At 37.2% G+C, this 25,288-nt stretch overlaps 6 protein-coding genes across 9 annotated transcripts; 3 read left to right on the forward strand and 3 right to left on the reverse strand.

Annotated features, from left to right (window-relative positions):
* The first annotated feature begins 196 nt into the window (after positions 1–196).
* Positions 197–1,702, forward strand: LOC106353331 (probable glutathione peroxidase 5). Its single transcript, XM_013793075.3, has 6 exons — positions 197–409; positions 564–640; positions 716–777; positions 877–995; positions 1,197–1,364; positions 1,476–1,702. Exons 1-6 carry the CDS (start codon positions 356–358, stop codon positions 1,524–1,526), a joined length of 531 nt encoding a protein of 176 aa, XP_013648529.1. The 5' UTR covers positions 197–355; the 3' UTR covers positions 1,527–1,702.
* A 230-nt stretch (positions 1,703–1,932) lies between these two features.
* On the forward strand, positions 1,933–5,324 carry LOC111199265 (small polypeptide DEVIL 14-like). 4 transcript variants are annotated; one of them, XM_048735701.1, is made up of 5 exons: positions 1,933–2,381; positions 2,474–2,639; positions 2,721–2,855; positions 2,933–3,042; positions 4,813–5,324. In XM_048735701.1, exon 5 carries the CDS (start codon positions 4,867–4,869, stop codon positions 5,008–5,010), a length of 144 nt encoding a protein of 47 aa, XP_048591658.1. In that variant the 5' UTR covers positions 1,933–2,381; positions 2,474–2,639; positions 2,721–2,855; positions 2,933–3,042; positions 4,813–4,866; the 3' UTR covers positions 5,011–5,324. The 4 variants fall into 4 exon arrangements, with proteins under 4 accessions (XP_048591658.1, XP_048591657.1, XP_022544675.1 ...); XM_048735700.1 differs by having other exon boundaries at positions 4,816–5,324; XM_022688954.2 differs by having other exon boundaries at positions 4,848–5,324.
* A 1,120-nt stretch (positions 5,325–6,444) lies between these two features.
* Positions 6,445–7,750, forward strand: LOC106356881 (histidine-rich glycoprotein-like). The gene has a single exon (XM_013796601.3). The coding sequence runs from the start codon at positions 6,812–6,814 to the stop codon at positions 7,505–7,507; it is 696 nt and encodes a 231-aa protein (XP_013652055.1). The 5' UTR covers positions 6,445–6,811; the 3' UTR covers positions 7,508–7,750.
* A 522-nt stretch (positions 7,751–8,272) lies between these two features.
* LOC106353332 (2-methyl-6-phytyl-1,4-hydroquinone methyltransferase, chloroplastic) lies at positions 8,273–9,772 on the reverse strand. The gene is made up of 3 exons (XM_013793076.3): positions 9,017–9,772; positions 8,632–8,938; positions 8,273–8,538 (listed from the first exon to the last, which is right to left on the reverse strand). Exons 1-3 carry the CDS (start codon positions 9,562–9,564, stop codon positions 8,380–8,382), a joined length of 1,014 nt encoding a protein of 337 aa, XP_013648530.2. The 5' UTR covers positions 9,565–9,772; the 3' UTR covers positions 8,273–8,379.
* Positions 9,773–9,956: 184 nt separating this feature from the next.
* On the reverse strand, positions 9,957–16,399 carry LOC106353333 (protein transport protein SEC31 homolog B). The gene is made up of 22 exons (XM_013793077.3): positions 15,962–16,399; positions 15,716–15,770; positions 15,515–15,637; positions 15,313–15,409; positions 15,188–15,224; positions 15,007–15,112; positions 14,872–14,929; positions 14,561–14,658; positions 14,340–14,459; positions 14,017–14,059; positions 13,778–13,899; positions 13,570–13,697; positions 12,914–13,478; positions 12,720–12,812; positions 12,355–12,540; positions 12,061–12,274; positions 11,915–11,973; positions 11,642–11,803; positions 11,080–11,211; positions 10,712–10,988; positions 10,396–10,634; positions 9,957–10,305 (listed from the first exon to the last, which is right to left on the reverse strand). The coding sequence occupies exons 1-22, from the start codon at positions 16,276–16,278 to the stop codon at positions 10,216–10,218; spliced, it is 3,321 nt and encodes a 1,106-aa protein (XP_013648531.1). The 5' UTR covers positions 16,279–16,399; the 3' UTR covers positions 9,957–10,215.
* A 1,147-nt stretch (positions 16,400–17,546) lies between these two features.
* LOC106353334 (lipoxygenase 2, chloroplastic-like) lies at positions 17,547–21,690 on the reverse strand. The gene is made up of 7 exons (XM_013793078.3): positions 21,045–21,690; positions 20,104–20,934; positions 19,911–19,996; positions 19,293–19,403; positions 18,916–19,217; positions 18,559–18,825; positions 17,547–18,393 (listed from the first exon to the last, which is right to left on the reverse strand). The coding sequence occupies exons 1-7, from the start codon at positions 21,442–21,444 to the stop codon at positions 17,634–17,636; spliced, it is 2,757 nt and encodes a 918-aa protein (XP_013648532.1). The 5' UTR covers positions 21,445–21,690; the 3' UTR covers positions 17,547–17,633.
* Positions 21,691–25,288: the final 3,598 nt, after the last annotated feature.

Consider the following 25,288-nt stretch of genomic DNA (forward strand, 5'->3'; position numbering starts at 1 on the left):
CTTTGGTTAAAAAGTGGAATGAATACTATAGGAAAATCAAAGACATGAACTCAGTTTTATATATAGAAAAATATATATCAACGTGACAGCAAAGAAAATTATCAAACAAATAAAGCCGGCGTTAACGCGTGACCAGCCTGTGTTTTTTTATTTAAATTACAAACCAGCCTGTGTATAATACTAATAATAATGATACTAAATACTAATAATAATTAAGACTTCAAAAAAAAACTGATATAATTCAAATGGAATATCCACTCTCCTGGGATTATTTAAAAAAAATCAGGAGGTGGTGGATAAGACAGCAACAAACAACAGACGTAGAACTTGGTTCGAGAGCTCCGGCGGCGAGAAGATGGGTGGTTCAGTATCAGTGTCCGAAAAATCTATCCATGAATTCACTGTCAAGGTTTTTCCTCTTTTATTATTTGTATTATCGACTATTACGAGAATAAATAGTACTAGTAAATTATTTTAATCCAATTCACCACACATTCGAGAAGATGAAGCGTTTCTGATAATCTTCTTTTGAATTTTTGTAACGTTTGGCGGTGGGGAATTAGGATAGCTCTGGCAAGGAGGTTGACCTTAGCGTTTACCAAGGGAAGGTTCTTCTCATCGTCAACGTCGCTTCTAAATGGTACTTCTTCCTTCTTTTTTTTTTTTTGGGATTGTTGTTGGTATCACTTGATTGATTCTTGGGTTTGGGAAACAGCGGTTTCACTGAAACCAATTACACACAGCTCACTGAACTTTACCGGAAATACAAAGATCAAGGTATTTTGATGATTCTTCCAGGGTTTTTTATAACCATGAAAATGCTTATAAATTGTTTTTATTTTTTATTGATGAATGGATTGTGGTTTGTTTGTTCAGGGTTGGTGATATTGGCGTTTCCTTGCAATCAGTTTTTGAACCAAGAGCCTGGCACTAGCCAAGATGCTCATGAATTTGCTTGTACCAGGTTTAAGGCTGAGTACCCTGTCTTCCAAAAGGTACCTTACCTAAGTACCTACCATCTTTTTTTAGAAACCAAACAGAAGAACCAGCTCTGGAAATGTTGTTAGTAGTTTGACATCAATATGTTTGTTTTAAAAAGTCAAAGTCAACACTTTTATTGATTGATGCATCTCTGTTATTTTCTTTGATTTGTATATAAAACTAACCCAATATAATCTATCTACTACCCTTTTTAGGTGCGTGTGAATGGTCAAAACGCAGCACCAGTCTACAAATTCCTGAAGTCAAAGAAACCGTCATTCCTTGGAAGCAGGATCAAATGGAACTTCACCAAGTTCTTGGTCGGCAAAGATGGTCAAGTCATTGATCGTTATGGCCCCACTGTTCCACCTCTTTCCATCGAGGTAACTCTTGTCTTTTACAAATGTATTTTGTCATCTCTTGTAATATATATATATATATATATACATGTGTCTGAGCGGTTAGTGAATTCATTCATGTTTTCTGCCAAACAGAAAGACATCAAGAAAGCCCTCGGAGATGATGGAGCGTTTCCAAGTACTTAGCCATTGAAGAAAAAGACACAGAGAGGCTCTTGAAGAAGTTATCTCTTACTCTTTGATATCACTCATTTTGTAGTTTATATGGTGAAGAAGATGTACACGTTTCTATAGCACAACCCTGTGTAGCTTCCATATGCCTCTTTGGGCCTAGCATTTGATCTTCCGAACTAATTATTCAACGATTATCTCGATAATTTATAAATATAAAAAATCAACTAAAAAGAAACTAAAGAATATTACTTGTTTTTCTACAGAAGGAATTTTAAGTAGAACATGTGTTATGTATACTATATTTCTTTCTATGGTAAGAGCACCATTAACGCGGTCTCCTATGGTGGGTTTTTAATGTTTTTAAGATTTAAAAAAAAAGAAAATTATGTAAATAGAGAAAGAACGTCTCTTAATTAGGGTCCAGAAGACACGTCTCTTATGAGACACGTGTTGGGCATTGACGTCTCTTTCTCTCTCTCCCGAAATCAACTCGCCTCTCTCTCTCTCTCTCTCGTGATCTCTCCTTGGCTCTGCGCCGCGTTATCCTTCATCCGCTCCATGAATTCCTCCCAAGCTTGCTTCTTCCACTCTCCTCTTCGACCCAGCTCGCTTCCCCAATCCTCCCATGGCTTCTTCTCAAAGCGTAAGCTTCTCTTCCTCTGATTACATCTGAATCAAAGCAATCACTTATCAGGACACAGTCTGTTGCTGATAAATTAAGAATCGGAGCAATCACTTATCTGTCAATTGATTCTGTTTTGTTGCTTTTGTTTAATTTCTTGTGGGTTTCTTAAATATGACAATCGGTGTGATGCTATCGAAGATGATGATGATGTTGTTGAGTCAGCTGCTTCTTCTTTTGATCGAGTATCCTCTCTTCTTCTTCTTCTTCTTCTTTTTTATCCCACTATTACAATACATGTATGTGTGTAATTGATTCTGTTTCGTTCTTGTTTCAGGCTAAAATTACAAGATTGTGATTGATGATGATACCAAGTGATCATGAATATGTGTTGCGCACAGGTCCTTTGTCATGTTCTTCCATCCTTGCACTTCTCTCCAATACTCTGTTTTTGCAGCCACAAAGAGAACAGAGGTGGTGCCTAGACGACAACATGAGACCAGGTCTGAATCCTCTTCCTCCTCAATAATTCTTCTAGATTAAGTTCCTGAGATTGATGTGGTTTTAGAAAAAATTGATTTCAGAGCTTCCTGGGTTTTATTTCGACTAGGAGAAGAAGAAATATTTCGCAATTAAAGGTCCTATCCCAGGTTCAAAACCTTCTTCTTCTTCTTCTTCAAAAGCAGCGGAACAAAAGCCTGAATCAAAGCCCTTCAAAGGTCAGTTACTTACTGTGTAAAAAAGCTTGAGTCTTGGCAGATTGTTTGTGTAATCAATCAGTTTTTATTTTCATCAGGAAAACATAGGCGATGCTGCTTTGAAAGAGTTTCAGGTTGATATACAAACATCTCAAGGCCTCACCACAAACAACATCCTAGTAGCAGGCAGTAATTGAGGCTGCTTGAGGTATGTTCTATGAGTTAAGTCTCCTCCTAGAATTAACAACATTAGATTGTTTTCATTCCAATCTATATGCTTTGGACATGTTTAATTTTTATTTTTTCTTAGGAACCCCTAAATAAGAAACTAGCATTGGAGGGTACGAATCAAAGTGTTTTTTAAACAAAGTTCTTAGTTATATTTAATTAGTAAAATATTCATTAAGAGACCCAATGGAGTTTGTGGGTTAATCATGCTCTAATAATTGGAGTTACAATCACCTATTAAATCTTGTCTCATGTATTAGATAAGAACCTTTTTCCACCTGTAATGTATTGATTGAATTAGGCGCATCATCCACACGTGCTCTGTTTTAGATATAAATCTATAATAGTGAAGTGCACAAAAAAAGAAGAAGATATAATAGTGTAAGAGAAAGAGAGAGTTGAGTAGGAAAGTGAAAAAGGAGAGCTTTGCTTGACCACTCTCTTTTGGTGGTGCATTCATCTTCCTGACTTTCTTATCACCTGTCATTTGTCAAACTCGTTTGCCTTTTTGTGTGTTTGTTTGCTCTCAATTCATCTGAATATTAGGATTATTGATCATTAATACTCTTGTCAACACACGACCCCCACCTATCCGGTAGTAATCATTAATTATAGACTACTCAACTAACCTTATCGCACCTTGTGATGTACTATCTATCTATCTATCTCCACGACGAGGTCTTTTTTTAGCAATGCTTCTAACTAAAGTTGTTAATTAATATGCTCAGTCCCGAATTTGTTTTGGTTATTATATTTTCTTTAGATGTAGATAAACAGTTCTTTATGGGTCTGTGTTAGATCGAATACATCTTTAACTATTTGAACTTACCAATTACTTTAGTTATTTTGGATCATTTTGATTTGGATATATTAGTTTTGTTTTCCTGTTATACCAAAAAAAATCAACCCATATAAAGATACCCGTTCATTTTCATATTGGATGAAAATTAATTGAACACCCTTACACATTATATGACATACCTAATAATGAAACCATAATCTAACAATATGCCTTTAGCTCGAGTGGAAATAACTCTGACCATTGTATTAGAAGTTCATGGTTTGAATAACCACCGAAACGAAACTAATATTACATATTGTAGTTTCGAATTTAGGGATTACAGATTTCGGCCCGAACCTCAAGTATTAAAAAAAATATAATTTAAACCCTCCCTTGATACCCCTTCGTTCAAATGGAAAGCTTATATCAAAGGGGGCATCAAACGAGTGATTTGGTGAGATGAACGTTGATACAGAACCCCTAAACAAAAATCCATAACTAATTAGTTCAGTCTCATACTCTTAACTACCAAAATATATACTGTACTTAATTAATCATCGAATTCCCACCAAACACAGCAAGACCCCACAAGCCACAGCTCCATCATTATAAGTCTCATGTGTGCATGAACAGAAAATGTCTGTTCAAACAGTATCATCACCGCAAATATCAAATCTCGAAACTGATAATATTTGTTTTCATTAAAAAAAGAAGAAAATACCTGATTCCTAAAAAACAGTGAACATTCAATCAATGATAGATACTAATCAAAAGATTTTTAGTACAAAAGCGAAGCTAATGGTTAATGCACCACATGTATGTTTTACAAACATGTAGGTCCATGTTATTCAATTCAATTATGTATCTTTATCCTATTTGTATACGCATTATACACCAAATTATTTCCATGCATCAAGCTCCAGTCAGCAGAGCATATATACTATATATAAAGCAATCTAATCCCTCCAGCAGCCAAAAACCATCAAAACCAACAGTTTCGGTAGTTTTCTCGGTAGGATCACAATGGCAGCGACGGTTGTGTTGAGCTGCAGCAGCAGTACGAAGGTTAGAACATGGAAAAGGTATTCGAAGCAGATAAAGGAGCAAAGGGCTCGTCTGTACATCATCTGGAAATGTGCAGTCTTTCTTCTCTCCTCCCATGATTGATCACAATCATCAATCTCGATCTTTATTGCTTATGTATTAGTTTAGCTCCCAGATAAGTGAAGATACGTATATATATATACAGAGTTAATTTTCTAATAGAGGGTGATTGGATATGGAAAGCCAACTATGTATAATGTGAATTTTCTTACGATAATCGATAGAAAATCCGTTGTCTCCTATACTTGATTATACAAATACATAGTTGTTGATATGCGAATAAGCTATTGGTAGTTTTGTAATAAAAGAGATGTTATAAGAAATTAAGAACAAAAGTTCAGCTGTGTAAATAAAGTTAAAGAACTTCACAAGGTTAATTGTTAGTTTATACATGGATTGTGTTCTAGCTAGCGTCATATCATACATTCTTATACATGGCGCGCGTGTAATTAACTGCGCGTGTAATTAACTGCTCTCTTCGCGCGTGGGTTTATAGACATTTAAAAAAAAAACAGGAGCTGACGACTGCGACTAGAGCTGGGTTGCGGATCAAACCCGCCCCGCTGACCCGCCAATCCGCGGATAAACTGATTTTTTTTACTCAAAAAATTTGACCCGCTTGACCCGCAAGAAGAAAATATGAAATCTGCACCCGCCCCGCTTAAACCCGCGGGTGATCCGCTAGACCCGCGGATAATATTAATAATATTAAAAATTATTAATTTAAATATTTTTTTATTAAAAATAACAATAAAATTTAATATTTAAATATTTTTTATTAAAAATAACAATAAAATTTAATATTTTTAATAATTTTTATTAAAAATAATAAATATTAATCTATTTATAATTAAAATTAAATTATTTTTAAAAAAATTTCCATTTAAAAATAATATTTTTTAAAAAAAATCTTTTTTTTATAGTTTTTGAGGGTTGGCGGGTACCCGCACAGAATTTTGGCTGACCCGCACCCGCCCCGCATAAAAGTCACTCAACCCGCACCCGCGAACCAAATTTTTCAAATCACTCAACCCGCACCCACCCCGCAGCGGGTCAAATGGGGCGGGGCCCGCGGGTCAAACCCAAGTTTATGAAGCTCTGCTGAGATCAGAAATGGTGTTTAGAAACTTAACCGTCTCTTCCAAACTCATCAAAAATTCGACACCGTTACAAAACCATCAAACCAGATGGATCTCGAGCTTGAAAGTGGTGTGGAAGAAAGACACGAAGCTAGACGAAGCCATCGAGCATGACAAGCTCGAGATCCATCTGGTTTGATGGTTTTTACTGAGACTGCTCTTGTGAAATAATGGAACTTCATGGGAAATGACAGTCATCTGTCTTAATTGCACCCGGTCTGATTAGTGATTACAGCTGAACACATTTGTCTCTATCAGAAGGAGCTGGATTTAAGTTGAATCTGGTGTGAGTTACCAAATAATACATATTTTTTTTTTTTCACACCTTTGTCGGTGTAATGCGGTTGATATACTTGATCTAAGTATTATTACCTTTCTCGATTTTAATCAAGAATCGCCTTGGATATTAAGGATCAATCAAAACTCAGTTACAGAACTTGTTTGACTATCAAAGTTGTTTTGTCACGCTTTTGAAGTTGCAGCTACTAATAGTTTTGAGATTAAAATGGTTGTGGAATTTGGAACAGGTCTGGTCAAAGTGAAAGACTGTTCTACAAGCAACCTAACAAAGTCACGCAAATCTAATGGAACACTCTAATATGAACCTAAAACCCCTCTGCTTCCCATCGTAATTTTTTTGCTTTATTTCACGTTGAATATATAGTGATGACCCACCAAAGATCTCTCTTCACACACACACACACACACACACACAAACACTCTCCATGGAAACTCTTTTTCTTGTAGCTGTTCTCCTTCTGGCTCTCTCCTCTTCCTCTTTCACACGAGGGCAAAGAATCATACAGATTCCACCACCACGTCCGTTATGCGCCTCTCAATACGCCCTGGCTAACTACGCCTGCTCACGTCTCCCAATGAACACTGTCCCACTTCCTTCCCCCATTTCCCCTCCTCCTCCTCCCATCTTTCCTCCTCCTCCTCACCATGATCATGACCACGACGATGACCACGACCACGACCATGACGATGATGATGATGATCACGACCACGATGACGATGACCACGACCATGATGACCATGACCACGATCACGACCATGATGACCATGACCACGATCACGATGACCATGATCACAATGACCATGACCACAACCGTGATCATGATCACGATCATGATCACGATCACGATGATGACGACCACCACGACAACAACCATAACCACCGTCGCCACCGCCGTCGCCACCACCACCACCATCATCATCATCACAGTCACAGACACACAGAAGAGACGTATGCTCAACAAGAGTGCTGCAAGTGGCTTAAGCAAATGGACAACGAGTGCGTGTGCGACCTTCTGGTTAGGCTTCCGCCATTGCTAGCAAAACCTGCGCATAACTATACAGTGTTTGTGGATGAGTCGTGCATCGTCACTTACACCTGTGGAGGCAGACTTATGAGCTGATCCTCCTAAACTAATTGTCTCATGCCTTTTGTATTTCTTATTTCACGCCCTTCAGTTTAATTGTTGTACGTTTCACACTCCACCAGTCAAAAGTCAACCAAACCAAACCAAAAAAAAAGTAAGATGGATTGTAATTTGCCTGAGCTTTGCTTCTTCCGTTGGATATGGGCTTAAGGTTCATAGGGCAGTGACATTATTGTAAGCCAACCAGTAGATTGCAATTTTCTAAATTTATTTCAGGCCCGTGAATTGTATTTACATCTATGAATAAATCTAAACTATTAATTTGCTTTGAAAATTGTCTACTGACTCATTTCACATTAGACTAATAAAAGAGGAGTCTTCAACAGAGCCTGAGAACAACAATGCTCATAACTTTCTACTACAATTAAATGTGAAAGAGTTGTCAATCCATCAATTTTGCAAAAGAGTGATCAGTACCGAACATATTACAAAACCCTATCTTACATTTGCGTCACTCATGTTGTGCTCTTCCGCCAAGTCTCTTTGTCGGCTTGGCATGCATCTTTTAAAATTTTTAGCTCTATTTATTATATACAGCAACAAAAAAGAATATGATTTTGGAGGCATATCAATATTTGTTCAAGCAATTAACATAGTTATTCCGCAATTATGTGAGGGTTCTCTGGTACACTCACTAATCAATATATGCGTCCTTAACTTTCATGTTTACCGACACTGGGACGTCTATAAGGTGAGGTGAGGAAACAATATCAAACAAGTAGCATAGAATTGAGATCAACATGGTGGAATAGAGTGATAGATATATTTTTGAAAAGGGCTCAACATAGTCACGAGGACAAAAAAAAAAGCGTCTAACATAGGAGTGTATTACAAATCACAAGTTGTTATCAGATGGGTTGGTCTTTGGGAACGATCTGATCCTTGATCCACATGTAGATTGGGATTAACACAAACCAGGCAGCCGCTAAGGTTCCCAAGAGGAAGCGTCCCAAGAAGGAGAAAGGATTGTTTACAGGCTTCTCCACGTCCTCTTCCTTTGGTCCAAGCTACAGCATTTCAAGATGATGGATAGTAAAAAAAAAAAGCAAAAGCTTCAAGTATACAGAGAGAGGACAGGGAGGAAATGGGCAAATACAAACCTGGAGAGGAGAGTCTCCAGAGGCAGGTTTGACACCAGTAACAGAGCATCCCATGATAAGTCCGTGCCTGCGAACACCACGGTACCACTTGGGGCCAATCCTCTTAAGCTGAACGTCCTTGAAACCAGCATTCTTGAACCACTCAATGTACTCCTCCTCCTTGGGGAAAAGCATCCACACATCTGCAAAGAAACGAGAAAGCCAAAACGTCGGGTGGACAGGGCCAATGAGACATGCTTTCCCACCGATCTTGAGAACTCTGTACGCTTCCCTTATCCCCCTCTGCGGGTCGGGCCAGTACTCAATGCTGTCCAAACATAAACCCTAAACCCAATCAATCCACAATTCCAAACCAAATGAATTGAATTTTTTATTTTTTTGTTACCTTCCAGCAGAGACGTATCTGTCAGCATAATCAGTAGGAAAAGGGAGATCCTCCGCATCTCCTTCAACGATCTTGCACTCCTTCAACGGCTCCTTCTGCTTCGCCTTTGCCAGCTGATGCGGCGACTGGTCCAGAATCGTCACGTTCTTAGCCTTCACCGTCTTGACGATTCCCAGCGTGGTGAAACCCGTTCCGCCTCCGACGTCGACAACTCGCATGTCCGGATGGCTCAGATCCGCAGGCTCGAGAGCGTCGTCCCTCATATCCTCCGTCCAGTGGCCGGGATTGATGATGTGGTCGTACACGATGGACAGGAACCTGTAGAACCAGTAGGCCTCTTTCTTGTGCTGGATGAACCTAGGCTGCGCAGATGGCCTTGACGCCGACACGCTGCTGCTGCTGCTGCATCTTGTCGCCACGGAGAGTCTCCGCGTGGCTGTGTTTGAGACGAGACTCAGCGGAGGACTTGGTCTGGCGTGTAGATTGGAAGCGGGGAAGCCTAATCCCTTGGGGAAGGTGATGGCCCCGTTGAGCATGAGAGAAGCCATTGGTGAAGCGTGAAATGCTTATCAGATCGGGTAGTTGGAAACGAGGCGCTTTATCACCACTGAACGAGCAGATGCCAAAACCACTGGCCTTATATGAGAGTGATGACTCGCAGCCACATACCTTATTTATTTATTATTTGATGTAATTAATAATATCGTAACGTTGTTGTACGTTGGGATAACCCATTTTGATGGCCTATTGAATAATGGGATGAGATTTACAGTTCCATGATAGTTTTGGGCTTTAATAACGTGACTTGAAGAAAAGAGGTCCATTTATCCCGACCACACGGCGCTTCCTCTCATTTCAGTACAACGTGTTCGTCAATAGATGCAGGGTACTTTAATACTTCATTTCAAATTTTTATCTCCAATATGACAAAGAGGTGACATAAATAACAGAACAACAAATTAAATTCGTCCAAAGAAAAGAGAGACAAAACAAAACTCGTCCGGTGAGGTACACATCAAAAACATGAGAATGTCAAGCAATCAGATCTCTACTATCTTATCTAAAGAAAGTTGAGGTATTCGATGCAAAAAAAAAAGATTGTAGTAGCAACAGTGTTTTAAAGAGAAGGTAGATAAAGAAAGTAAAAGGAATCTCTCCTGTGGATTTATAATCTTTGCTCAACCCAGAAAGTTTACAAATCACCGCACATTTTGCCTGGTCTTGATCATCCTCTTTAATGCCGACAGCCAGAAGTTGCACTCATCCCATTCGCTGTTCGTCAGAAGTACCTGTTCCAAGTCAACAACACCAACACTGATTCTTTTTTCTTTCTTCTGTAACTAAATAGTAAGGAATCAGAGAGAGATTCACTAGCTTACCTGTATCTGAAGGGCGGTACTGAAGTCATGGTTGTCCAGAGCTTGGCAGAGCTGTCCGAGTTTGTCTGCGGCACTCTTGCCCATCTCTCCGCTATTGAGTCTCACAAATAAAGCCCCTAATTTTTTTGAGTTGTCTTCTATCTCACGCTTCTTAGGAGGATTTGCACGTGCGCCTCCCAGTGCTTCCGATGTCTCATTGAAAAGCCTTGTCAACGTTGCTACCACAGGTTTCTGGTGCGCTGGATCAGAGTTTACAACAGGTGACCATTTGGCTTTTTAAAGTGGGAAACAAAACAGATATGGTGCTGCACAATACCTGCGACGTTGGAAGTATCTGCAGTCTGAACAGTTGGTGGCGGAGCTGCAGGCGCAGGGGCTGCCTGCGGTGCTGGAGGACTTGCTGGTTGCACAGAACCTATTACAGATCTTGGAGCAACTCCTGGAGTTGGCATAGGCGTGAATCCTATGGGTCCAGCTCCTGGAGCAGCGACTTGGGACATCATGGGGTTAGAATATTGCCCAACTTGTGAAGGGGCAGAAGGTACATATGAACCAGGACCGGGGGGAACAGGGTATGCATTGTTAGATGGTCCCTGATGTGCCATACATGTAGTTGTTAGTTTAGTTAAACTAAAAAGTGCGTGAAACATCAAACACAATGAGTCAAAATAAAAGTTCACATACGGTGAATGAATGGGAAGCAATGGTTGGCTGCTGATATTGGTTTGCATTCTTCAGTGCAGGAAGACTTGAAGGAACAAAAGTAGATCTCATGGATGGCTGAGCATTGCTTGCAGGAGCCGGAGGATAAGATGGCTGCATATACACACCATAGTCAACAAATTGACCCAAGAAACCTATACATAACAAACAGGATACTTCCCCACCAAAAACTAATATTTCACGAGCTCTAGGATATAGACTCTACAGAACTGAGCTGAAAGATATTCATTTTCCCGACATGACTTTAGAGGCCGTAATGTTCGTCTTTGAGTATATTTTTTCGTCAGAGAGCGAGATACCTATAGTCCATCTCAATACTATGACAAACCACACAAAAGAAAAGACCACCACATATCCCGATGTCGTACTATTTTTAAAAGAAATTGACCAACGCCCTATTCAAAAGCATAACGGAAAATCTCCTAATCTAGACATCTGAAAACTACCAGATAAGGATGAATAATGCATGGTGGTAACAAAAAATGAGCAAAAGAAAATGCAACAAAACCAAAACTTCAGAAACCTGCGGAGTTGGCTGAGCTTGGTGAGGCATAAACATGGTTGCTTGCTGCATGGGTGGATTTACAGCTGTGGGGCCATATCCGCCATAAGAATTAGTGTATGGTTGTTGATACTGATTATCATATGGGTTACTAAGGACGTTTGGTTGCGCCTGAGTTGGCTCCTAAACACAGAAGAATAAAAGGATAAGTATGTTCTCCGTAAAAGTTAAATGGATTCCAGAAAGATCCAAGCTCTAATCTAAAGATAGCTGCAGACTAAAAATGAAAGAGACCTGGGTATATGGCATGGTGCTTTGAAGCAGAATGTTGCCTGAAGCTACAGTGCTTGGCTCTGCAGATGCAATATGAAATGATACGCTAATTATATCATCACAATTCAATCCTCAAAGAGATAACCAAAATACTACTGCATACGTACCAGGTTCTGCAGAAAGAGAAATGCGATCACGTAATATAGAAAGTTCAGGTGACAAGCCACCAGAATCCAGAACTTTTAAGTACTTCATTGCCGTTGAAAGAAGCCCTTGGCTGGCCAATATCTCCGCATAACTCTCAAAGAGTTTACACAGAGATGCGCTGAACTTTTTGTTGTCAGTTGCCAAAGCAAGGACAAGAGTCTTCTCCATAAGATCCTATTAGACGAAAAGAGCAAAAGAATATGAACAAGGAAGCCAACTTAATTTATGTACAAAACATGGAAAGTGATACACACTTGAAGAAGCTCGGCATAAGATCTTCCATCACGCTCATTTGCAAGGCTCCTCGACCAAATTTCTACTGTTCTGTCGACATTGCCTGCGCAAATGTAGCACAGAACTGCAGCCAAAGTGTTACCAGCAGCCATCAACTTTGAGGCAAGGACATCGCACAGGCTGGTCCATTGTTCTCCTTGTGCAAACTATTTGCGAATGTACATAGGAGCAGGATTAAATACAAAACAGTTCTATCGTGACCAAAAAAACGCCGCAGTTGCATTCATCATGTCACACTGACTTGTTTATTGTTTGAAGAGCTAAGTGATAGGAGAATGTATTTTGATCAAGTAAAACATGAAAAGCAATAGTTTGAGAAACTTACAGTACATAGGAGAGCAAGAGTTTCTTTCCAGTACTTGTGTGACCTTGTATGGACAAGGCTGGTGAGATCGTTGTTCACCATTGCAGAAACAACCTGAAAGCAGATTAGCATACAGTAGTTTAGAGGCTTGCCGACCATAAACAGGGATGTAGATGGCACTCGCCTACATATAAAGTTAGAAAGCATTTACATACCTTCATGAAAGGTGCACTGCTCATCTTCAAATATTTCTCACGAGTACTCTCCCACAACGCTGTACCACCAACATGAGCAATAACTAAAGCATCAGCCATCTTATTTGCAGATATACACTGATCCACCGCTTCCTTGTAGTCTCCAACAACCAAAGCACGCTGGATGGCATCATCAAATACACGGTCAGAACTTTCATCTTCTTCTTCTTCTGGCATTTCTTGAGTTTCTTCTTCTTTGGCAGCAAAATCTGTGTCAGGAGGTATAAAATCTGTGGCGGAGGTAGATACGGGTGTATCCGGTTTAGCAGGAAAGTTGTTAAAGAAGTCTTCTCCATTGTCCATAGCAAATGCAGCTGCCTCGTTACTTTCCTCAGGCTCCCGTGCATGCACTGCAGTATCCTCTAATTCGATGCCATTCAGATCTGAAGAGAGCCCATTTACAGTCTGATCCTGTTCTACAGAAGGCAAACTAAAGCCAAGATGGCTGATCAACTTTGTCCTTGTAGTTCCTTCCTCATCAAACATCATTTTCAGCAAGCCCCATGTCTCTTTCTCTTCTTTGGATCTGCAAAATCAGTGAAACAGAGCAAAGTTCAGTTGTTGGATGACTTTGTCAAAGGAGAATATGAACATTTTTAATCACAAAGATGGCATACTCAGTCTCTTCAGATTTCTTCTCACACAAACCCCTTAGAGAAGTCTTATCTCCATTTTCTATGGCAGCTTCAAATTCAGAAGTACGACTCACTAAACTCTGTTCTGTTACCAGGCTGTGCAAAAAAACCTGAACATGACATTTAGCCAAGTAAGAATTGACGAACAAAAGGAGTATAATAGAAGACAATATCATTCCTATAAGCTAACCTCAGACGGAATGCATGAGGCACCCTTCGGAGGGGCCTTCGACTGAAACGATACTAGCTTTCCCCCAAATCCAAAAGATGCACCAACCGGGCGCTTATACCATTTCGGTGCTTTTAAATAAGCTGTACAAAGAGGATTATAAGAAGTGACGTTGGTTCTAGTGCTAACCAATCCTCCAACAAGAAATGATACAAGTAGTTATGGTAAAAAAATTGTTCAGAATGGGTAAATGACATTACCAGTACCAAAAGTACTGTCTTCAGCACCATAGCGACTGCAACCCTGCACCAAAGGTTGAACTCATATTTTTGTAATTTATTCTAATTGTGAGATCGAGAGTCCAAAAAGTCTTGCTAGTAAGGTAGTTCTCAAACGGTAGGTGCATGAGATTTAACCACTAAAAAATTTGATCACCGGTAAGGCAACAAACTGAACTCTAAATATTATTGGGAACGAAAACAGTCAATAAGGCTGAATTCACAGGTTCGTTTATATTATGGTCTCATACATTAATTTTCACCTAGAACCGAACAATTTCAAATACAATAAACTACCAAGATACCTCGATGTTGTAGATGCCAATTTTCCCATCAAATGAAGATGCTGATATAACTCCAGGTATCTTTGGGTACCAATGAACATCAAAGTTCCAATTGTTGCCAGCAGGTAACTCAGCCACAATCTGACATAATTGGATCAAGTTCAGTCTAAATGAAGATTCGCTAACTAATTAGCAGATGAAAGCAAGCAAATATGTATCTTTCATCAATTCCATCTCCCTACCTCTCCTGTATTAGTGTCCCAGCAAATAGTTCGGTTGTCCTTAGCACAGGTAAGAAGATATGAGCTATCACTTGGACACCATTCCATCGCAATCACACCTGCAAGATAATAAGTCAGACCACTACAAATACAATTCACAAAATGGTAAATACTAGAAAGAATGAAGACAGCAGGACTATGAGAATAGCACAAATAAAATGACGCTATGATGACTGATCTACAAGTTATTTCACTTGTCATCAAGAGAAGATGATACCGAGATAAATAAAAACACTGGGAAAAAGCATTTTACAGAAATGATTTGAAAATACCTTTTTGGTGTCCAGTAAACTCGCGCACAGGTGACATTGTATTTCTCATATCCCAGAGCTGATTGTGGATACCTCAGGTTAGTAAACGAACCAAATTTGAACAAAACGAGGCAAGACATTAAATGATTCCTTTACCTTCAGAGTAGGTGAACTGTCGTCATCTGACGCAACCATGATCTGAGTAGCAATGTCAGGGTTCCATTGCAAAACAGAGCACCGGCGTCGAACGGAATCTGCAAAGCTGTTGATGGATAATAGTCAGATCAAGGTTTCTATAGCAAGAAAAGAGCGCCTCATTAAAGAACTGTATACTTACTTAATTAAAGGCTTCTGCTTCCTCAAGTCCCATATTACTGAGAAAAAAAAACACAGATGAGCAGAAGCAGAATTAGAGTTGACAGAAATGAACTACACAAGGAGAAGAAAACCGGTGAATCTCACCTGTAGTCCCATTGTAGGAGGTAGATGCTAATATCTGCTGAACTTTTCTATTCCACGATATAAAGGAGATTTCACCTTGCGTGGAAGAACCACTTCCCTGCGTGATAAGACACTCGTTTTTTTTAAGATACTCTTTAGGATTCAACTCAAAAGACTGAAGATAAACAGAAATGGTATTGGCTTATGAGAAGTGGTGGAATACCTTGAGAAGGGGAAAATGAGAAGGCTCAGAAGGCTTAGTTAGATCCCAAATGCAAATTTCACCATCATCCGCCCCAGAGGCAAGTAGATTTGGGGTGATTGCATTAAACTCAAGACCACGAACCTAATAAGACCCAAGGAAAATTAGCACGCATACATCAAATTAAAAGCGTTTAGCAAGAGAACTATGGAGAAAACTCACGGGGCCTTTGTGAACTGAAAGATGTCCAACGAGTGCATTTACACTGGACTGGGGACTGCAAAACAAAATGAGACACTGTTCAAGTTAGACACGAAAACTCAATACCAAAACGCAAACTAGCCAATGGTTCGTAGTGCCTTCAATTTTCAATTACGATCGTTTTTTTTCTAAATTTGAAAACCGTGTTTAAGGGATCGAACATAAATAAATAAATGGCGATGAATATCAATTTGAAAGGGGAAGCACCTGGTTAAGGAGAGCGGATTCCACAGATCTATGTTTCCATCGCCAAGGCCGCCGGCAATGAGACCGAGGGAGAACTCATCGGATCCAGATCCGTTTCTTCCCCACGCGAGTCTATGGAATCGCTCCGAGCACGGGATCTCCCCAACCAGCGGCAAATCGCGATCGTCTGACTGAAAATCGAGCTTGAAGATCTCGAGACTGGCGGAAGAGCTAAAGGATAGATCCACGGCTCCCGCCATGGTTCCGGCTGCCATGTAAGGAGCGTCGGGAGCCAGCGCGACGGAGGCGGATCTGTCCACCCCCTTGATGCAAGCCATGATTGATGGAGAAAGGGGAAATCAAATGGGATCGGCGATCGGGAGGTAGAATGTGTAGGTGATGTGGATTAGGGTGTGAACTTGTTATGTAAATTGGGATCTCAAGAACATTTAGAATGAAAAGAACAAAAAAAAATAATGTATCTGGAGCTTCTCGTGAGGGGTGAAACTGTCTTCTCGCGTGAGTCGGGGCAATTTGGGAACTTCCTCTGAGGTTCTCCGAGCCATTGTAAGCATGACACGTCGCCTAATCTTTTCAGGCCGAAGATCCATCTCATTTAGGCCTATAGATTTATTATCATCCCCAATGGGCTGTCATCTGTTAAATTTGCCCAAATTTATTTCTATGTTTATCTCCGGTGCAGATACAATGACAGTAGCTGGTTGCTTTAATATTTTTTATATTTTATTATTTTTTATATATTTTAAAATTTTACATGATATTCATATGGCTTAAAGTTTAAAGTTTGAGTTGTGATTTTTTTGAATTGATGAACTCTGCTTTGTTCTCAGTTGATATGTATTATATCATTTTCCTTTTGAAGTTTCTAATTATTTATATGGATTTACTGAAGTGAAATCTTATTCTTACTGTTAAAACGAGTAATTATTTTCATGTATTTTTATGTACAAAAATTAGAGTTTACAGTAATTAATTTTTTTACCTTCATGCTTTGCTTTACAAAAATTAGAGTTTACAGTAATCTATTTAATACTATTGAAATAGAGGGAATATTTTAGAGTTTACGATTCTGTTTTGGAATCAAATTTCCATTTAAAAAATCATAATGTCGTAAATAAATATAAAATCATTTTTTTGCTTTTATATAAATCAAAATTTAATACTATTGAAATAGAGGGAATATAAATATATGAATACTAAAGCTAATACTATAAATTATCTTTGCATTAAGTTTTTTTTATTAGAGGTATATCATTTATATTCAAACATATTGTCACTTATTTATAAAATATTAAAAATAATTAATTGGATAATAATCTTTTATACAATGATTTTATTTGTATTTTCACAACTTTAATATGAAATCATTTAAAATTATTGTAAATGAATAAATTCTTTATTCAGAATTTGAATCATTTATAGTAATTTAGTCAAATTCTTTATTTTTCATCTTAATTTTCATTCTCAGTTTCGCTATTGTGAACTCTTCTTTCTTTGCTGATGTATACTCTATTCTTCTGCGTCCTTGTAATGAGTACACTTGTGTTTGCTGCTTCACTGCAAGAACTAGCCAAAGATGAGCCTATGACCCCGAAGGAAATTCACTTGTTTTATTTTTTATTGCTGACCACTTGATCAATGATTTTAGCAAGTAAATACATGTTCAGATGCATTAGATAGAGACACTGTAGGGAACACCCATTCCGGTACAACCGGGCTCAGAGATGGGCTTCAAAAGCTCGTACTTGACAACACCTGCGCCAGCTCTGTTCTTTAGAGAAACATTCACGTTCCTCTCATCTATCACTCCTTCTAGATATTGGAGCCTGCCCTTGAATCGTTCATATGCAGCAAAGATGACAGGTTCATCGATCCAAGATGCTTCTGGCTCTTCTCCCAAGTACTCTTCGTCTGGTGAATGGGTCGATAGTAGATCCAGAGTCACCATCACTTGCGTCGCCTGCTTCTGCGACGGGAATGTCTTCAGCAACACCTTCTCTGGCTCCTCGTAGAACTCTTTTAGCTCTTCCTCTGTAGGCTCTTCCACTGGCATTCTTCTCCTTGTTGTGGTTGGTCGGTTGGGGAAGTACCCTCCGTACCCGTACTGTCCAAAGTTTACAGCTGCATGGTGACCTGAAGCCACCCACGCAATCGTAGTCGCCACGCCAATCAAGTCATCTTGTGTTTTGAGCTCAGGCCACCATGGTTCGTCTTTTTTGTCTCCATGCCCTATGTTCTTCACTTCACTCCACCATGCTTGGAGTTCCTCATCCGACGTGATCAGTCCTGCATCTGGATAATAGTGATTCACATAGTCTGTGATCCATTCCTTTAGTGCATCCCACAGCATTAGACCGTCATTCGCGAATGGGTAGTCTGGTATCGTCAGTCGCACCCCATGTTCCGCCTTCTCATCTTCCACAGCCAGCCCCCTGACAAGGCAAACATTTTCAAAAAAAAAATTATATATTTTTAGATTAATTAGTAATTTAATTAATATATTTTTTATATTAAAAAATAATTAATTAATATATTTACAGACAAAAAGAAGTTTTTTTGTTTGAGAAAAAATAAAATAATGGTTAACAGTTCGTTACCTGTTGATGAGGTCTGCAGGTAAACCTTCCTTGTCGAACCTCCATAGTTTACCATAGACATCTGAACTTAGCTCTAAGGAATACTTGCCTGGCCAGAAACAAGTCTCAATGATTCCACCTGCGTTGACGAGACTTTGGCGTGCACGAGCGTTGATCTCCATGGTGTAGCGGAAGTGGGGATGCAAAAGCCTATAGATAGGATGCATGGCACTTAATTGTCTGTTTGCCGCTATTATGTATGGCTCCATACAGCAATGAGTCCTCAGCCTGTAGCGATAGAGAACACACATACGTCTGAGTATTATGTATATATGCAGCTAAAATCAAAATTATAGAGGGTCTATGTTTTTCTAATACCAGTGGGAAATAAGCTGATGATAACCGGCGTCATGAGCAACAACGTGAGTCTTAGCAAGTTTCCATAGCCAGCAGGAGGTAGCATCATAACCTGGCGTGAAGACCTGCTTCCATTGGGGCCTGTTGACATCTGGGGGACGAGTCAACTCAATGGCAACAGGTCTTAGTGTGCTATCATCGCTGAGGAAGAATAGTGTTCGAGAAGCATATAACATGGTGTCATCCAACTCCCTCACTTTGTTCACATACGGTAGTAGCAAGTCGTGATAATCCAACATGAACAATCTCTTATTCTTTAGAGCCTGCGTAAATTCATGCATTCAATAAGGGAATCTTCTTCTTTTTAAAACCTTTAGCTAGAAGATAATAAAACTTACCTCATCAACTGACATGACTCCTCTAATTTCCTTTTCCACAATTTCCCAAGTAATGAGTGAGTTGGGATCACCATAAACCGCAGGGTCTAGTTTGCTTTGCAACGGCCACTCCTAGAATAAAATTGCACTCGGATTTAAGCATTAAAACCAGAAAATGTTTTTTTTTCACCAACCATTTATACACACATGCGTGATGAATCTTGCTTTATTAGGCTGCAACTCGAATGACATTTTTGGAATAAAATAATTTGTAAAGGATCATTCTATAGGATTTTCATAAAATATTTAATAGTTATCATGAAAATTTCTTAAATACAATTTCATATATTCTATTTTTGGAATAAAACAAAAAAAATTATCATTTGTAAAATCTATTCCTTTCTTTTTTTCTTAAAAAAAAATAATTCCTTTCATTCATGATTTTAGACCTTCATGAATGAATAGAATGTGTGGACTTCTCAATTCCATTTATAATTTCACTTTTTATTCCATTTTATGCATTATCCATTTTTTCCATTCCACAAATAATCATTCATTTTATTCATAATATTCCTATAAGGAATGACAGTTACACCCTTAAATTATTAGTTAAAGACGTATATATATATATAGCTTTACCGTAACTAGCTGAATGCAATAGGGGTTAAGGCCTGCAAGTGTCTGGCGAGCAAATTCGTCGTCTCGGATCCATGAAAATCTATCCTCTGAATCAAATATGATAATTAGATAGGAAAGTCAGATAAATTGTAGGATGTATAGAATTTAGTTATAATATAACGAAGGACTAAAGAGGAGAGAGGGAGGTTGGTACTGTTAAGAAGAATAGGGGGATCAAACTGGAGAAGATCATCTTGAGCTTCAGAAAGAACTTTAATAAGTTTGGGGAGCATAGGTAAAAGGCCAGCATCCTTGGGAAGATTGATGCCAACGTCAAAGAGATCTTCTATTGACTTGAAGTGTGGGAAGGGAGATTTGGGATCCAGCAGAATAGACTCGAGCTGTGTGAACACGGATGGAAGAGCTGCCAAGATGGCCTTGCCTGTGAATGCCGTTCCCTTGGTTGTGGAGAACTCCTCGTCTCTAGGGACATAGAAGTCCCCTTCGCGTTTCTCCGTGGATGGGTCTTTTTTGCTGGATTTGCGACCAGTCTTGCACCGTCTCGGGTACGGATGAGAGAGGCCTCCAATGACAGGACGGGCGAGTTCGTCATTTTTGTCAGGGTCACCCACATCGTTGTACACGTCATAGTCATAAACGCGTTCGTGTTTCTCGAATTCACCAACCTTCTTGCGGTTGTTGCCTTGCAAGGTCTCCAGCTCCTCCTTCCGCAGCTTCTTAAGGGGCTCTGGGGTTGCGGAAGGTATGTAGGACTTGCTGGAGAAGAATATCCTCTTGGCTGGGTCAACGGACTTGGGGGCCACCCATGAGTGGCATGAAAACGTAACGGACCCGCTGGGTAACTCAAGCTCCATCTCCTTGATGAATATGTCTCGATGGTGCTGGTTTTGTATCCTTATAGCTCCCACGGTTCCAAAGTCTTCAGGCATGTTAAACTCGCACTCGTACTTCTCATCAGGGGATTCGCCATCGAACCATACACGTTGTGCATAGTCTTCTACCGGATCCTTCTCCATCAGCGTCCCTGACATGTGTGTACTTGGGGGTTATAATCGGTATTACTATAAATTGAGCCATCGTTGCATTAACCTACTCTTTGAAGAAAAACGTTTGTATGATAAATTAGCTACTCACGGTTGTCAGTCTCGGCGGAAATAAGCTCAACGAGCAGTGATCTGCCGGCAATATCTGAAATGTCATCGAGACCTCTCGACCAACGTAGGCCCTCCAGCACCGTCCCTTCTTCGGCCTGTATATATCCCTTTACTTTGATTTTTTTAACTTTTTCTTTCATTATGTTACCTTTCGGTTCACTATTTGACTGTGATGCCGTGACCTTACATCGTCCACCGAGGTTTCGGGGACGACACAGCTTGTCTCGACGTCCTGTCCAAATGGGGTTGATGAGTGGTGATGGTTTATGGAACGGAGAGCTGAGGCTCTTTGCTATGCTCAGGGTCTGGAGACCCGACGACGACTCTTTACAAAACATTTTTTTCTTTTCGCTTCTACTTCGCTTACCATCTTCTCCCATCCCCGCTTCATCTCTTTATACAAGTCTAGATACTATCCTAATTTTGTCATTTCTAAAAATCAAAAATATCAAACCATCAAACTTGTCTACATTTTTGTTTTCTACTTTATCCACCTAACTGTTTGTCTCTTGTAGGTTTTTTAAAAAGTTAGTCCACTAGTTAGATTCTAAAATCGTTTCTAAGAATGTTTTGCAATATTAAACTAGTATTCTGTAAAATAAGAACTCTATAATAAAATTGCAATTATTCTCTATTTCATTTTTGGAGAGAAAAAAAAGGGAAATTAGTTTTGTAGAGAGAAGGTAGAGAGAGATAGGAAGAGAAAAGAGGAGAGAGGATAGAATTTTAGTTAGATAGTGAATTATGGTTTTTTTTGTGTTATTTCACCCAATTTTCCAAGTATGAATTTGAAGTAAAAATAGAGTAATGAACAAAAAGATAAAAATATTATTTTATTTTTGATCTATTATAGAATGGATTAATATAAAATATAATTAGAGTATTTTTTACTTTAAATTTCATTTTTGAGTAAAATATAAATTGGGGTTGAAGATGTTATAATCAACAAGTTATACAATTAAAATCCATCTATATTCACTAATTTTACCAAATTATATAATAATAATAATAATAATAATAATAATAATAATAATAATAATAATAATAATAATAATAATAATAATAATAATAATAATAATAATAATAATCTATAGATTTGGATAGACACCAATCATTCTACTTTGTTTTCGTTGATGCAGAGTCTCCTGTTTGATTGACATAATTTTGATAGAATCTATGTAACATTTTCTATATTTTAGACGAGTCTTATATACACGTTCTCCTCATTTTGATGTAACATTTTTATAAGAAATAGGCTAACTGTTTCCTTTGGACAGATAGCAAAGTTAATGCAATTTAATTAAGATTCCCCCATCCCCAAATATAGGTGGAACTTTATAAGTAAGAGCAAATAGTGCGGTGCTTCAAACACATGCTAAACCAGATGGAAAGATCGGAATCTGGTGGAGAGGACGATGATTTGAGGAAACTGAGCTTGATTCGAAGGAGTTTGCTTGTGGAAGGGACGGTTACAGTCTGACTGAGATGCTCCATAAGTAAGAAGATTCATGTAACCCTCTTCCGTTTTCTTTCCATTTCCGGACGGCTTTTTAATGGAACTAGCTGTCTTATCCGCACATGCGGACATAATCTTCTTATAGATATTTATTATTTTATATATTTTTTAATTCAAAAACAATATGTTAAGTTATTATTTATATTCTTAACAAGTTTATACCAAACAAACAATATGTTAAGTTATTATTTATATTCATAACAAATTTATACCAAACATAAAATAATTTATATATGACAGAAAATTTCATTAAAATATATATACTAATTATTGTGTTGAATTTTTCAAAACACTCATATATTAGAAATGTTTTAGACTATATTTTTATAAGAATGTTTTTTCTTCATTAATATTTAATTATATATTGTTGTATATCTTAATTTTTATAATAAAAATATTATTTAAAGATAACAACACAATATATAAGTATTATCTTATTTTTTAGAAATATAAAATATTATTTCAAGATAACAACAAAATATATGAGAATTATCTTTTTACAAATTTAATATTATTAATATAAAATTCGTTTTTAATTAAATTGTTATATATAAAAAAAATTTAAATGTAACAACGACATTAACCAGTGTAACTTTTAACGAAAGAACTCGATTCTGAAAAATTACTTCGCAAATAATAGTATAGATCTCTAAAGTTTCTTACATTTGTATAAAATCAAAATAAAATCAAAATAAAACGTATTTACCTTAAAATCAAAATAAAATAACTGATGTATTGCTAGTGTATCATAAAATATGTGAGGTGTTTTTCTTCATGAATTTAATATAACAGTTATTAATTTTTCTACATATTTCATTTATTATTTATTCTATAATATAAATGATTTCAGACCAATTTTAACAAAAAAAAATTTTAATGTACCGCATGTAATAAAGGATGCAATCCATTGTGACTTATATTATTTCATCAGTATAATTCAGTTTGGAGAAAAAAACGTTTTAAATGATCCTTTCATGTTATTTTATGTATATATTCCCTTTACTTTTTTTTGTCATCATATTTATTCCCGTTACATTCTTCTTATTTTTAATATAACTTTTCTTTACTTTTACTGAATTGTTTTTTCTTATTCTGACTGTCTTCTCTTTATATACTTGTTTCCACATTTTTGTTCTTTCTGAATTATCACTAATCAATATATAATGTAACCGTAGCAATTAATGGATCAAGATGTTCACTAAAATACTCATCTATCAAAAGACATCTTTGATAGAAAAGTCGATAAAAATTAATACATTAAAATGTAGAATATGATGAAACGAAATATCAATGTGAAACTTAATCACCAAATATGACTATAAGATAATTTCAAACTGCATGATATCGCAGCGACCAACCGACCACAAACCATTTGGTCGAAAAACGACAACAAACCATTACGAACAAATATATATCTTTTGGTGGTTTACTAAAACAATTATAAAGACCATTTAAACAATAAGATTATATTTTGTTAATCTTTATTATTAAAACTAAAATATATTTTGGTACTGTTTGAAAAAATGAATAACAATATAAATGAGAATTGTTTAGAAACATAGATAACAATATAAAAAGAAGTATAATGTCATTTTAGTAATTTCATTAATATCTATATTATTAAAATTGAAGTACTTTATAATACTGTTTGAAAACACGAATAACAATATAAATGAGAATTGTTTGAAAACATGGATTGCAGTATAAAAAAAATATAATGTCATTTTAGTAATTTCATTAATATAATTGCATTCATTGTCTTTCCATATTTCACTCAATTTAACAATTTCATTAATTATACTATCTTAACAATACATCACATTATTAATTATATTATCATAATAATAATAGTGTAGATTTTTATTTATTAATTAATAACATTAACTTTATGCCATTTATAAAATCAAAAATGTAAAATAACTGAATTTTTCATATGGTTAAATGTTCGGTTTAATTTGTTTTACTAAAAAAATTTAAGTTTCAATTGATGGAAAATTGCGTAGCTAAAAACACAATTCAAAGACATGTTTTGTGAATAAATAATAACTTAAATCAAAATAATAAAAATGTATTACATTTATTGTCATTTAATTTTTCACTCCATATAATTATTACTAAATAAAAAACTTTTTCTATTTCACTTAATTTAGCAAAACATATAGAAATAGTCTTTTTATTAGTTTATAAAACTAGTTAAGCATGAACATCGGCTATCCATTTAGGTATGGGTTGTTCTTTCCGGGTATCGTTTTTTTTAAATTAGGTCCGACTTGAATATTATAAATTTATGTGTGGGTTTTGAGTTGGGTCCTTCTAGGTCTGGATGAGTTTAATTATGATGTATATGGACCTAAAAATATCTAAATAACAAATGTATGTATATGAAACGGGTTTGAATTTTTGTACCAAAATAACCATAGTACTCGATTCGGTCCAGGTCTTTTGAATACAATTAATTATACTACGACCATCTTAAATATATAACATTAATTATAAAAAAACAAATACCAATGTATAAAAATATAAAAATCAATATCCGCACAGGTGCACGGATCAATCTCTAGTTGTTATTGAACTATTTCTAGGAAAATACTCTTTTAGGAATCTTGGTAATGCGTTAACGCATATAATACATAGTTACATAGTTATAACCACCATATATTGCTGACATATATGAAGAAGAAGTATATATAGAGAGTCACCATACG

Source organism: Brassica napus, chromosome A7 (genome assembly GCF_020379485.1).
Source record: "Brassica napus cultivar Da-Ae chromosome A7, Da-Ae, whole genome shotgun sequence".
In the NCBI taxonomy this organism is placed as follows: Eukaryota; Viridiplantae; Streptophyta; class Magnoliopsida; order Brassicales; family Brassicaceae; genus Brassica; species Brassica napus.